The sequence below is a fragment of the Ceratotherium simum genome, chromosome 14 (assembly GCF_057802395.1).
Source record: "Ceratotherium simum simum isolate JZ-2026a chromosome 14, ASM5780239v1, whole genome shotgun sequence".
Taxonomy (NCBI): Eukaryota; Metazoa; Chordata; class Mammalia; order Perissodactyla; family Rhinocerotidae; genus Ceratotherium; species Ceratotherium simum.
Window position 1 is genome coordinate 3,545,004 of NC_141913.1, and position 15,803 is coordinate 3,560,806.

At 34.9% G+C, this 15,803-nt stretch overlaps 1 protein-coding gene across 4 annotated transcripts in view; it reads left to right on the plus strand.

The window, feature by feature from the left end:
* The window catches only part of ANKRD12 (ankyrin repeat domain 12), a 125,939-nt gene that overhangs the window by 33,444 nt on the left and 76,692 nt on the right, over positions 1-15,803 (plus strand). For all 4 annotated transcript variants that reach the window (XM_087438903.1, XM_014780332.2, XM_014780329.2 and 1 more), the window contains exon 3: positions 11,779-11,926. In XM_087438903.1, the coding sequence (XP_087295029.1) occupies positions 11,779-11,926 (148 nt within the window). The remainder of the gene's footprint in view (positions 1-11,778; positions 11,927-15,803) is intronic.

The window sequence follows — 15,803 nt, forward strand, 5'->3', positions numbered from 1 at the left end:
GTCATTTGGCATTTCTTCCCCCATCCCCTGACCCCTGGTAGCAAAACATACGTACACAGTAGCTGTTCTGTTTTCCATGTATATAACCTTGGATAAATTTATATAACTTTCCCAACCTCAGTGTCTGTCTCCGGAATGTAGGACAGTAGTGCTTTATAGAATTGCTGTGACAGTGAAATGACATAAGTATTGTGCTTATATACAATGCTTTGTACATCGTAAGTGCTCAATAAATGTTAACAGTTTTTGTTGTTTATTATTAGTCATTGCCAATGACTTGTGATTCTGTCTTTTTACGTCTATCCTTCTTCATTCCTATTTAATTTAGACCCTCAAAACCTTCATTTAGAGTTCTGCAGTTTTCTCCTAACTGATCTCACTATCCCTAGCCTCTCCTTTATCTAGTTAGTTTTACACATTATCTTGGAATTTTTCTTTCTTTTGTTTTCTTTTTTGTTTTAAGTCTTTTTTTTCCCCTAAGCCATTTTCTTGTTGAAGGTCATCTGAAATGTTTCCAGTTTGGGGCTAATATAAATAAAGCTGCTGTGAACATTTGTATGCAAATCTTTTAACAACTTTATTGAGGTATAATTTATGTACCATTACATTTACTCATTCAGTGTACAATTCAGTGATTATTTAGTAAATTTATAGTTATGCAACCATTATCACAATCCAGTTTAGACCATTTCCATCATTATTAAAAGATCCTCATGCCCATTTGTAGTCAGTCCTTATTCCCACTCTAACCCCCAGGAAACCCCAAATCGGCTTTCAAAATCAGGAAGTGGAAGTTTTCAAACTTTGTTCTTTTCAAAAATTGTTTTTGCTATTCAGGGTCCTTTGCCTTTCCATGTAAATTTTAGGATTAGCTTGTCAGTTTCTGCAAAAAAGCCAGCTGGGATTTTGATAGGAATTTCGTTGAATCTGTACATTGAATCTATAGATTACTTTGAATAGAATTGCCATCTTAATAATATGTCTTGCAGTCCATAACCACAGAATGTCTCTGTTTATTTATATCTTCAGTTTCCCTGAGTGATGCTTTGTAGTTTTCAGTGTACAAATCTTGCGCTTCTGTTATTAAACTATTCATATTTTATTATTTTGGATGCTTTTGTGGATAATTTCATTTTGGATTTTTCATTGCTAGTGTATAGAAGTACAATTGATTTTTATATAGTGAACTTGTATCCTGCAACCTTACTGAACTCATTTATTGGTTCTAAAAGTTTGTGGATACCTTAGGAATTTCTACATACGGGATCATGTCATTTATGATAAAGATAATTTTACTTCTTTTCCAGTGTGGATACTTTTATTTCTTTTTCTTGCCTGATTGCATTGGCAATCCCCGTCTTTTGAATGCAGCATTTACTCCACTCACATTTAACATAGTTATTGATAAGGTTGGATTTGTATCTGCCATTTTGTTCTTTGTTCTTATATGTTTCATGTGTTTTTTGTTTCTCTCCCATCTATGCTGCCTTTTTTGTTTTAAATATTTTTCAGTTACTACTTAAATTTCTCTGATTTTATTAAACTATGTTTCTTAAATTATAATCTTAAAATGTTGATCTAGAGATTGTAATGTGTATCCTATTATTACAGCTTAATATTGACTTAATTCCAGTAAAATAGAGCAACTTTGCTCCAGTATAGCTCTATTTCCTCCCCTTCCTTTGTGCTGTCTATATAATATAGATTACAACTTCATTTATTATTAACCCAACAACAGAATGTTATAATTATTGTTTTATACAATCTTATCTTTTAAAGAAAGAAGAGAAGAGAAATATATATTTATACAGTTCTTTGTTTTTACATACAAATTTATCAGTTTTGGCACTCTTAATTTTCTTTCATGGATTCTAGTTACTGTCTGGTGTCGTTTCCTTACTGTCTGTAAGAATTTTCCTTAGTATTTACTGAAGACAGATCTTTAGTCTTGATTTCTCAGTCTTCATTGATCTAGGGATAGCTTGATATTGCCATTTTTTAAAAACAGCTTTATTGAGATATAATTCACATATTGTACAATTTTCTCAAAGTGTACAGTTCACTAGTTTTTAGTCTATATCCAGAATTGTGCAGTCATCACCATCAATTTTAGAACATTTTCACCCAAAAAAAGACCCTGTTTACCCATTAGTAGTCACTTCCTAGTCTGTCCCCAGCCCCCACAGCCCTAGGCAGCCGCTAATTCACTTTCTGTCTCTATAGATTTGCCTATTCTGGATATTTTATGTAAATTGAGTTATATAATATGTGGTCTTTTGTGATGGCTTTTATTTTTAAATGATAGTTTTTTTGGATGGACGATTCTTAGTTGACTTTTTTCTTTTAATAGATTGAATACAGTGAGGCTTCTGTGTCTGCAGGTTTTGCATCCACAGATATGGAGGCCGACTGTATTCATTGTACTGTGCCATTTTATATGAGGCTTTGAGCATTCATGCATTTTGGTATCTGTGGGAGTTCATGGATTTTGGTATCCAGGGGGATTCCTGGATCCAATCCCCCGTGGGTACTGAGAGACGACTGTATGTCATCTCACTTTTTTCCTTCTTTAACTGTTTCTGATGAGAAGTCAGCTGTTAATTGTATTGTGCTCTTGTGGTGATGAAATTTTTTTTTCATTGCTGCTCTCTCTTTTGTCTTAAAGCAGTTAGAGTGTAATGTGTTTAGGATCCCTTTGTGTTTATCCTACTAGGGATTTGATGAGCTTCTTGGATCTGTGATTAATGGTTTTCGTGAAATTTGGAATGTTGAATTTACTGCTTCCTTTTTGTGTATGTGTGCCATCTCACATCTGCTGTTGAATGTATCTAGTACATTGTCAGTTACTCTACTTTTCAAATCTAGTGTTTCCGTTTGGCTCTTTTTGTGATTTTTCTTTATTGATATTCTCTATTTGATAAGTCATTGTTGTCTGACTTTAGTTCTTTAAACATTGTTTTATTTATTCCTTTCTTTATAGTAGCTGCTTTATAGTCTTTATCAAATCTAGTATCTGGGCCCACTCAGAGATGTTTCTATTGAATACTTTTTTTCTTGCTCTTTTGTATGCCTTAATTTTTATTGGAAACTGGACAATTTAGGTCATATATTGTACCAGCTCTGGATTCTCATTATTTTCCACCTGAAAGTTTTAATTTTTGCTAGATTTTTTTGTTTTTAGTAAAATATCAGGAGTTTATCTGTGGAATTTGTCACAACAACTGGTGTCTATTTTTTTCTTTTTCTTTTTTAGTCTTACTCCCTGAGGGTTGCCCCTGTGTCTACATAGATTAGTCACCAGCCACTGATTGATCAGAAGTTGTGCTCAAATACCATGTCCACCTTCGGCTGACAGACTTATGTGTGTGTTGGGGAATGCATTCAACCTTCAGGCATTTTTCAGATCTGGCATTTACTTTCTGCTGGGCTCACCCAGGTCTTCCCTTTCCTTGTGTGCAGCCTCCTAGTCAACTAAGAGTGTGTAGAGAGCTTGGACCCTCTCAGATCTCCCCTGCATATACACGCAATCTCCCAGTCAGTGAAGAATATATATATATGGAGAGCTTAGTCCTTCTCAGGTCTTCCCCGCGTGTTTACATAGCTTTCCTGTCAGCCAGATGTGTGGCAGTCTTACCCAACACCCTTTGTGGCTCTGTCATTACTGCAATTTCCCTGTTAAACTTCTGGCTTATCCACCAGCTTCTGCTCCCCTGCAGCAGAACCACAACCTTAGGCTAATAGAACTATGTCCCCACCGCCCCCCATTCATTTCCTTCCCTGTTTGCTATTTTTATCAACAGTGTGGCTGGGTGTGGGTTTTTGGCCCTGTACACCAATTCAGGTCGACACTCTCTGGCAGCAAAGATGCTGGTTTTCATTGCCAACCCCACCCTGGTAGCACTTCATGCAAACTAAGCATTGGCCAGGAAACGAAAGCAACCCCAGGCAAGAATGCCAAAGATGCTCATTGTTCTTATCCATAGTTTAGCAGTTTTTCTTGAAGAAAATGCTTCTCAATTTGTTGTTTGCTTTTGTTCAATTTCTAGAGCCTTGAAATGGTTGTTGACAATTTTGTCCATATACATTATTGTTTTTTGGGGAGATAAGTTGCCAGTATCGTCACTCCACCATAGACAGAAGTTCTCCCAAATGTACTTTAATATACCAAATGTGATGAATCATAAGGAGATTGACTTCGTAAATTTATTCATTTTATCCAACAAACCTTATATGCGATTCCTGTTGTGTTATGTGTCTTTCCTATGACCCTTGGAATAAAACAATGAGTGGCTAAGGCAAGGTCTAAATCTTTATGAAGACTCTTAACTAATTACTATTGTGTCTGCAGTGTTTTGCTCTCAGGACCCCTTGATACTCTTCAACATAGTTAGGAATCCTGAAGAGGTTTTTAGTATGTAAGTGTATCAGTTGATATTTACAATATCAGAAATTAAAACAGAAAAAAATTCAAGTGTTTATTATTGGTTAAAAAAGAGTACAACTATTAGATGTTAACACATTTTTATGGAAAACAACTAGACAAAAAATATTAGTGAGAGTGTCATTGGTTTTGCAAATCTTTAATGTCTGGCTTAACAGAAGATAGCCAGATTCTCACCTGCTTCTGCATTCAGTATGTTCGGATATCACTTGTCGTGTAGTCTCTAGAAAACTCCCAACATACATTTTTGAAAGAGAGAGAGAAAAAGAATAACATCTTAGTGTTGTGAGCATATTTCTGACCTTGCAGATCCCTTGAAATGGTCTCAGTGACCATACTTTGAGAATTTCTGTACCATTGTAAGAAGCACACTAATGAAAGTATTGAGTGTACAATGATGAGACAAAAAGGAGAGCAGCAATGAGTCAATTCTAGAGGATTCAGGGATGGTCTCACAGAAGAAAAGATACTTATTCATCAGAATCCAGATTAAGTATGTGACTAGCAGGTAAGTGGGAACAAAGGGTAGTCCAAGCAGAAGATGTAAAAAAGACATGAATCTATTACTGTAGTGCATAAGAAGTTAGGATGTAGCCCATGAAGGGTGGAGGATAGGAGATGAGCGTTAGATAGGGGCCAGTTCATTATGACTTTGTGTGCCTTGCTAAAATCTTGGAATTTATCCTGTAGCTGGTAAGCCAGAAGGGAAGGGCCATAGTAGAGAACAGTTAGAGTGTTACTAAAAAACCTAAGCAAAAGTCAGTGTGGGCAGTGGCTGTGGGGATGGAGAGAAGTTGGCAGATCTAAAAGACGTTGAATGAATTAAACTTACTTGTATATGTAGAAAAAGTAGTCTGGATCCACTCTGAGGTTGATTTGACTATTCTCTTAGAGGGAATTCAGGAAAAGGAATAGATTGTTTTGAGAAGAATGTTTGGTTTGTAATTACTGAATTGAGTTGGCCATCAGAACATCCAAGTACAAGTATTAGTAGGCCGTTAGATATGAGTCTAGAGCTCAAAACAGCTAGATTGGAAATAAATATGTTAGGATTTGTGGAAAAGTAACCCATAGGCATGGAGATGTCACCCAAAGAGAGTGGGGCAAGAATGGAGGAGAGTATATATTGAGGAATTTAAATATTTTAGGAGTTGTCGAGAGACAGAGAGTAAGAAGGACAAAGAGAGAACCAGGAGAGCTTACACAGAGAAGAGTGGTTAAGGGAGTCTGTATGCCAAATGCCACAGAGATTAATAGGAAAGATGTAGCCATTGGACTTTGTCAGTTAAGACACCTTAAAATGGTCTTAGTAAAAGTAATTTCAGTAGAGTTGTGGGGACAGAATACAGTGGTAGATTTGAGGAAAGAATTAGAACTTTTATTTCTAAATGTTTAAATATAGTGAAGATTGCATTTGTTAAATTACATCTGGGCCGCTTGATGTCACATTTTGGATTTGAATTTATAAGGCTAAATTTGTTGAAGCTTTTATTCTTCCTAGGTACTTTGTATGTATCTTTTGAAAGCTGCCAGTAAATAATACAGTCGTGCCTGAGCGCATTGCCTTCATGAAATTGTGATTTCTTAAAAGTGTAGAGACAAGAGTAAAAAGCAGGGCCGGCCTGGTGGCTCAAGCTGTTAAGTGCGCACGCTCTGCTCTGGCGGCCCGGGGTTCGCGGGTTTGGATCCCGGGCGTGCACCGACACACTGCTTGGCAAGCCGTGCTGTGGCGGCGTCCCATATAAAATGAAGGAGGATGGGCACAGATGTTAGCCCAGGGCCAGTCTTCCTCAGCAAAGAAAGAGGAGGATTGGCACATGTTAGCACAGGGCTGACGCCCTCACAAAAAAAAAAAGAGTAAAAAGCAGACATTAACATATTTCTATTAAAAACATTGCTTAGGTAAGTTTAAGAATACTTATTAATCATTGGATTTATAAAATAAATAGGAAGAATAAATACAAACTATTAGATTCCTCATTTATTAACTTTTTGTTTACCTAAAGGGATATATTTAGCTGTTCTCAGTCTCTGTTTAATCATTCAGTATTTTTTAAAGATGACATGTTTGTTTGGGTAAGGGTCAAAAGCTCTTCTGAGGCGGTGTACATGGTACTTACCTGGTACGTGGTTTTGGGATTTCTAAGCATCTTGACATCAAAAGCTATTGTTAGAAGTAATTTTTTTCAGTTTTAAATAGATATTTGACTGATTATTTCCACCTTAAGAGAGGAAGGGCCATAATTTCTATTCCAGATATTCTGCTGAGAGACTGTTACTACTGCTTCTTACGACAAAATGAAATTAGGAGGAAAGGTAGGAGAGAAGGCATGACCATATTATTCACCTGTGTATTTGCAAAGCATAGTCTTATGATTGTCTTTTTTTAGTGAGTGATTGGACTTGAAGCCAGCCTCTAGCTTCTGCTGAGTTTTTTCTTCATAAAATTTTTAGAAATGAATATACAATTGTTCTGTTACATAAATAGAGACCTTATTTACAGTTTAATATGACACAGACTATTGTTGTCATGAGATCCTAAATTAATAAAATAATGTGAACCAAAATTTAATTTCTTAAATCTATTTGAATAGAGCATAGTTTTAAATAATAATCACGTTCTATAGCAATATACTTTTTTTTTCTGAGGAAGATCAGCCCTGAGCTAACATCCATGCTAATACTCCTCTTTTTTGCTGAGGAAGACCGGCTCTGAGCTAATATCTTTTGCCAGTCCTCCTCCTTTTTTTCCCCAAAGCCCCAGTAGATAGTTGTATGTCATAGTTGCACATCCTTCTAGTTGCTGTATGTGGGACGTGGCCTCAGCTTGGCCGGACAAGCGTTGCGTCGGTGCGCGCCCGAGATCCAAACCTGGGCTACCAGTAGCGGAGCGCGCGCACTTAACCACTAAACCACGGGGCCGGCCCAGCAATATACTTTTTATATAAAGTCCTTTCATTACCTCCTTAAATACCACAATAGTCAGGAGTTCATCAAAAATGTCTACTCAAAATTCTTGAAATATTTTATCCTTTCACTGAAAATCTGTGGAATTTTTTTTCATTGGTTTTAGTTTAGAAGTTTTTCCACTGTAGTTTTTAGCTGTAAATTAGTATTTTATATTGCTACAAATTAGTACTTATAATTTGCAAAACAAAATCTTTCATAAAACCCTGTATGATCATCTAAAACCTGGGTTAAACTCATAAAGTATGAGTGGATGTTAATCATTTAACCTAAATAGGTCTGTCTTATCTTTTTCACTATCAGTATAGTTCAGACCTTCATTATATCCTATCCAAGCGATAATCGAGAAATTTTTCTTGTATTCAGGTAATACAATACATGTTCATTGTAGAAAAATTAGAAAATACGTACAAGAAATAAAAATAGAAATTGCCTTGTCAAAAACTGTGAAGGATCTGAGATTTTACCTTACCCTACTTGCAAGCTAATCAATTTTATGGATGCTGGCAGAAGACATGAGACCTCTGGGTCAGATATAAAGGGAAGTTTACTTCTTGTAGCACTAACAGTAGCCGTATGTCAGTATTTGTGCCTGTTGCCTGAACCCTCTTTCTCACAAGGGGTTGCAAAGAGGACAACTACATATACGGTGGGTTGCGTCACAGGAGAGGAACCCCAAATCTTTTATAATGGGCAGCAAGTCTACCTGACCTTTGCCCTAAAAGAAGAAATTATTTATTATACTGAACAGTAAACAGATCTACCTTGTGCTCCAGGGACACTGTGTCTATCTTCCAAGGCTATTCTCTATACAGATACCCTTGACAAGATAGTCTGGAACAAAGGGAGTTAGTGCCTCTGCTTGTAAGATGTGCAGAAATGCAAGAGAGCCATGGAAAATTTGTCTCCCAACACACCTGTAATGCCGTTACCCACAGATAGCCATTAACATTTTGGTTTATATCTTTGAAGAGTTTTCTAGTTTTCTATTTACATATGTACAGTATATATTTGCTCTTTTTTTCTAGGTAAATTTTTACTTCTTTTTGCTATCTTCCTGAGTTGGTAAGGGCTACCAGCACATTGTTTAATAGTAGCAGTGATAGATGGTAATCCTTGTCTTGCCATTGATGTTTTCATTATTCTGTATGATAGCTGTTGTAGGTTATTGAAAGAATAACATGAATTTAAATGAAAAAGACTTAAAATATTTTAAAGTAATAAACCCAGCAGAATCATAGACTTTTTTGTGTCATGGAAAAAGCATGTGCCAATGATTCTCTCCTGAATTGACAAAGTACTTATACCATTTGGTAATACAGAAATTTTAGGACAATCAGAAATAACTATTTCTTTTCAAAGTTACCTTCCCCAGATCTGAAAATAATTTTTAAAGTGTTAAGAATCTCACAAAAACCCTTTGTTCAAATACTTCCAAAGACAGTTTTATTTTACAGAGAACAGAATAGGTTGGTAGTAGTTAACGAATATTCACACTAATCACCATATTGCACAGGAGAGCATGATCAGTTTATCCTTGTGAACATTTTCCGTTTAACGTATTATCAAATTGGTTTCTTTTAACATGTTTTATGGCACAGAACAGTATCTTCACTTACACAAGTGCAAAGGAGAAGGGACATCTTCATGTTTTTCTTAGATTCTTTTATTAATAACAAAGATTTATATTTCTAAGGCAAGTCTGTAGAATTTCGATGGTTAACCTTTGTATTAATCATACCTTTTTATTTCTAATGCTTTGACATCTGAGGCCTTACTGACCCTGGGGAGACTGCCCCTCCCAGGGCTAGCCAATTCCTAGAGATAGTAAACGACTCACTTGTGACCATGCCTGTCATATGCAAACCAACCAATCCAGAGTCCATCCCCAGCCACCAACTTTATCCAGCTCTCCCACTATTGACCACCTTCCCCCTAGTCTAATAATCACCCCAGAGCCAGGTACCAGACAACTAGAGAAACAGCACCTATACCCCAGAGCCTGCTGAAATAATTCAGACTAGCCAATGCTTAGCCTGCTTACTCTGCCTTGCCTTTTCCTACGCTCTGAAACCACAATAAAAGCTTGTGCCCACATTTCCCTTCTTTCTTTCTGCCTCCTAACCCACCTTGGGGCTTCCCCATGTGGGCCTGTGTAGTGTGGCATGCCCCCTCTTCTTGGGAACTGTAATAAACTGTCTTTTCAATGACAGTGGTCTCCTGATCTGTTAGCCTCACCATTCCTGAATAATAATAAAATCTACATTTGAAAACAACCTTATAAGCAAAATGCACGCTTGTGAAGCTCCATTTCATTGGCAGGAGTGAAAAAACAGCTCAAGAGGACTTTACTTAATAACTGGGAAATAATGTAAGAGTTTTATTCTTCGGTAATCTTTACCAGTTAAATTATGAGGAAGTCACACTGTCTTCCTAATTTGATAATAGATTTATCAAAAATGAATGTAGAGGGGCTGGCTCCGTGGCTTAGCGGTTAAGGGCGTGTGCTCTGATGCTGGCGGCCCGGGTTCGGATCCCAGGCACGCCCCAAGGCACCACTTCTCCGTCCAACGCGCGAGGCCGAGTCCCACGTACAGCAACTAGAAGGATGTGAACCTATGACATACAACTATCTACTGGGGCTTTGGGAGGAACAAAATGAATAAATAAAATCTTTAAAAAAAAAAAAAAATGAATGTAGAGCCTATTTAGATGTTGTTCTTGTCACAGATCATCGTATGGTTTTTCTTTAATCTTTTGATAAAGTGAATTGTCTTAACAGATTTTCTAATAATGAACTATTCTTGTATTCTTTGGATGAACCTTGCTTGGTTATGATGTATCACCTTTCTAAGACACTAAATTTGATTTGACAGTTTATTTAGGACAGTTTGTTTTTGCGTTTATTTCATAAGCAATTTTAGTCTATAATTTCTATCTTGTACTCTTTTTTGGTGTCAGTTTTGTTTTAGACTTATAAAATGGATGAGTTGCTTTTAATCTTATTTTTTTTTTAATTTTTTTATTAAAGATTTTTTTTTTATTTATTTTTTTGCCCCCAAAGCCCCAGTAGATAGTTGTATGTCACAGCTGCACACCCTTCTAGTTGCTGTATGTGGGACTCGGCCCCAGGATGGACAGAGAAGTGGTGCCTCGATGCGCACCCGGGATCCGAACCCGGGCCGCCAGCATCGCAGCGCGCGCACTTAACCACCAAGCCACAGGGCCAGCCCTTAATCTTATTTTTATGCTGTAGTATTGTTTATGAAACAGGAAATATCTATTCCTTGATTTTTTATTAAAAATCTCTTGTAAATTCTTCTGGGATAGGTACCTTTTTTAAACATACAATCTTTGGCTGTTGTCTTCTGTGATCGTTATCCTATTCAGGTTTTCTGTTTCTTTCATGAGCCAATTTTTAGTAATGCATGTTTTCCCAAAAAATCCTTTTTTCCAGGCCTTAAATTTTTAGTGGTATAGAAATGAATATAATATTCTTTTATAACTTTTTAATAGCCCCTCTGGAATTGTATTTATGTCTCAATCCCAGTCTGTATTTTTCTTTTCTTTCTCATTTTCATTATTAGACTCACTAAAAGTTTTATTCTATTGCTCTTTTAGAATCGTCTTTTGGTTTTATTGATAAATTCTACTTTTTAAAAAAATTCAGTATTTTATTTTTTATGTCCCTTCTTCCTCTCTTCCTTCCTTTAATTTCCGTCTCGAGTTGAAAGCTAGTGTCTTCTGCAATCTGAGTTTACTTATGATTTGCTTCTGAGAATCTCTGCAATTATGATATCTTTTATTATTTATCATAGTTTGGGGACTATTCTCTTAAGCTCTCCTGCTAATGTGATGTGTCTTAGTTCTTAGTATCTAGTATGTTTTTCAGAAAGGAGTCATCATAACCCACTTTAGCTGTGCTGTACCAATTTGGACGTTGGATTATAAGACTGAACTTGATAATAGAACATGAGGGTAGGATACTTCACCTGAGTGAGTGGGCACATGTTATAAATAAAACATAATCTGTTTAATTCAATCCAGAATTAGTTTTTTACATTTGTCTGTTTGTTCATTGGTGATAATGTCTATATTATACTTAGACATAGAGTTCTGTTACAGTCAAGATATTTTGTTTTATTATTTTAAAATTCTATTACGTAAAACTAGGGCACTATGAAGCAAGTGAGAAAAAATGTTATAGTCATTGAAACTGGGTCTTGAGTACATTGAGGACAAAGATGGTTTGTAATACCCTCTGTACTTTTGTGTATGTTTGAAAATTTCCTTCGTAAAGTATTCCTTTTTAATACTGTGTTGTTTAGCTAGTATTATTGTAACTTTATTCATATTTGATTTTTTAATAGAGTAAAGACAAGATTGCATCCTATAGCAAAACTCCAAAAATTGATCGAAATGATATGGGCAAGGAGATGAAAGAGAAATCGTCTATGAAACGTAAACTTCCTTTTACCATTAGCCCATCAAGAAATGAAGAACGAGATTCAGACACAGGTAGAATAATTTGTTGTTTTCTGGTAAAATCTTGATCTTTCTTTTACTGTGATTTTCTTTATCGTTACTCTTACATCCTATTTTATGGAAAAATGTATTTCAGTATTTCATATTTATCCTTTTGGGGCAGAAATTCATGTGTTTCTCATCCAAATATGATTTCTAATCAGAGATAAAAACCATTTGCTTTTTTGGTTCCTCCCAGTGTTTATTACAAATCTCTTACCACTTTCCAGACTTAATTTCTTGGGGACCATTTAAGTGATGAAAAATTTACCCTATGTGAGAGGGAGCATAGGATACGGTAGATTTGAGAAAAAGCTTTTGAGTTTTCATAGACACATTATTGAACCCACCAAAGAAAAAGTTTAGGTGTTTTAGATTCAGAGATGAATCAGAAATATGTCCCCCCCTAAAAAAGAAAACAAGTACTGAGGCTAACTGCCTAAGCCCAATTCATTGTACTTTGTTCCTCAGAACTCTTATGTATCAGAAATGATGCTTGACATCAGTCAATTCCAGTTATTCATAATAGATTAGAACCTTATTACCACTATCTAATAAATTACTAGATTGTGTTTTAGCCCTGAACTAATCATTTCTTGAAACTGATATAAACTTGAATGGTTGTTGCATATTTATTGTAATTGTTTTATCTTTTGCATGAAATATTAATAGTGAACTGTTCATACGAATGTTTTAGTTTCACTCACAGAAAGTTAGTGTTCTATTCTGAGTTTATGTGCAGAGATTATATTCTACTTATATCTTTCTAGCCATCTTAATCATCAGTATGGAAATGATTTTGACTCTAGAATCTGTGAAGATTCCTTAAAGACTTTTGAAATGCCCCGTGGTAACATAGCTTTAGAAAAAACTTAATTTTTACTGTACACTTTTGGTAGGTATGTCTCCTTTTGTGTATTTTGCTGTCTCTCTTGGCTTGAACTAGAAATTGTTTTTCAACACTGATGACATTTTTAAATCTTGAAAATTGCTCTTTTTTGCAGTGATTAAAAAATTATGTGCTTTGTTCATTTTAGCTTACACTGGCTTCTTCTAGAGATTCAGAATCTTTTGTTTTCTGAAGCATGATTCTCCTTGTCCTTAAGCAGTGTTCTCAAGCTTTTATTAGGTCACTTAGCTGAGAAAAAGGTGCTTATGTGCCTTTAGATATATAAGATTTAACTTTTCTGATATTTTCTCACTAGGAGTCCTTTTGCTAGTCATTTTTAAAGTACTTATATTAGCCAGGTTTTGTTTTCCAATGGCAGTGATACTTCTACTAGTAGTTTACAGAAGGGATTTAGATAAATTCAAAGAACATGAACGTATTTTTAGAAATAAATAAGGTTTCAAAATAATAAACTTCCCATGGGAACCTTTGTTATTTGATCAGGTGGATTGTTTGTCTATCATTTAGAGTAAAATAAAGGAGAAAATGTTACTTAGGAAGACGTGAACTTTAGGTACCAAATAAACATAATCTAATTTATATTTTATTGATTGGATTATATACTTTTTACCCAGCTACAGTTTTTCCACTATTTGAATTTAGTGGGGTGTTGTAGCTCTCTCTCTTTGATTGTTTCATAACAAACTCTTATTTTTCTTTTGGAAGGGTACATGCTAACACTAAACAAGATTTTGATGGATTTAAACATATATATTTATATTTTTGGTAGGCTGAATTTATAAATTTTAGTAAATAATAGATGAAGGCTTTAGTTTTGTGTGTGCACACACACATACCCAAAGCATTAAGAATTTCCCCAGGCTTAAAGCAAAATGTCTTATTTACAATCTAACTGTCTTATTTTATTTTATTTTATTTTTTATTTATTTATTTTTTTTAAAGATTTTTATTTATTCATTTTTTCCCCCCAAAGCCCCAGTAGATAGCTGTATGTCATAGGTTCACATCCTTCTAGTTGCTGCACGTGGGACTCGGCCTCGCGTTGGACGGAGAAGTGGCGCCTTGGGGCTTGCCCGGGATCCGAACCCGGGCCGCCAGCATCAGAGCGCGTGCACTTAACCGCTAAGCCACGGAGCCGGCCCGTAACTGTCTTATTTTAAAAAATAAAGTAGAATCCAGAGTACCATTGTGATATTTTCCATGTTAAAGATAATTATAGCATCAAATCCCATATTTGACATTGACCTTTTTTATACAGTGTACTATATTTTAAATTATTCGCTGAAACTTATAAAGATATAGAAGGGAGAAATATTTACAACATGTATGGCAACCCTTATCTTAATATATTTAGTATCTAAGGATCTCTTAATTATGAAGAGAAAAACACAAAAATGGGAAAAGGAACAAAAGATACAAGCAAGTAGTTTAGAACAACAAAATTACTTTTGGCAAAGAAATATATGAAAAAAATATATTAATAGTAATTGAAGAAATACAATTTATCATGATTGATAAAATTGTTGTTGGCCTAAATCATATCAAGTGGTCACTGGTTGGAAATAGGAACTGGCCTAAATTATAGGAATACCTTGTTGGAGGTAAATATGACAACATATGTCAAAAACTAAAAGTTTGTTAACATTTAACTTATTTTTTCTTTTGGTATTTATTCTATTTAAAGAATTATTAATGAAAATAAAAATTAGCTTGGGGCTGGTGAGGTGGCACAGTGGTTAAATTAGCGTGCTCTGCTTTGTCGGCCTAGGATTCATAGGTTCAAATCCCGGCTGTGGACTAAGGCACTGCTTGTCAAGCCATGCTGTGGTGGCATCCCACATACAAAATAGAAGAAGATGGGCACAGATGTTAGCTCAGGGACAATCTTCCTCACAAAAAAAAAAGAAAAGAAAAATTATCTTCAAGTATGTTTATTTCAGCTTTGTTTATAATAGCAAAAAAAAAAACCAAAACAGGAAAATAGTTTCAAGTAATATAGGATTTGTTCAATTATGGTAAGGTCAATGAAGAAATATGATTTTTTACCCTTAAAATAACACATTGTAAAAGAATATGTGAGATGGAAGTATGTTCATAATATACAAGGTGAAAAAATAGGTTATGAAATAATATATACTGTTTGCACTGAAAGTCATATTCTGTATATTTATATTTTGTCCATATGTATGTGCACACAGGACATATATTAACATACATATGGAAAGATAAGATTGTTTAAATATAAAAGACTGTTTCATTAGAACTTAAGCCTAAACCTAGTGGGTGTATTATGGGTCCAGAACAAAAATGTAAATATTATAAACCTTGACTTAATGAAAATAAAAGAAGAGGAGGGGGTGGGGAAAGAGGAGAAGATGTTAACAGTGCTACTCAGCTCATATTCTCTCTTAGCACAGAATTAGCTGGAATTGTATAAAATGGAAATGTATAGTTTTTAAAAAGGATTAAAATTTTTAATCTTTCTTTTTTTAAAATTCTTTTATATATACGTGTGTGTTTATATTTTAGTCTATGATATCTCTTATAGAGAAGAAGCAATTCCTTTAATTTCTTTTTATGTTGGATCAAAATAAAATTAATTTTACAGCTTTTTATTTTAAAACAGTGCATATAGATATATTTTTCTGTTCTTAAATAATTTATTTCTCTCTCTCTCTCTATTAGTTCCTTTGTTTTTATATATATTTAGAGGGATGCTTGAAATGATACTCACCAGATGTTAACATTTTATTTCCAGGATTTGGGATGATTTGTTACTTTCTTCTTTGTATTCTTTTGTATGGCTTGAATTTTCAAAATAAGGAACATATATTATTTTTATAAAACACAGTCCTTACTTTTTTAAAAAAGATTTTCATATTGTCCAGGGAAGGCTGATGGTCCCCCAAATCAGCAATACTGCCATCAACTGGATGAGTCATTCTTAGTCTTCATTGTGAG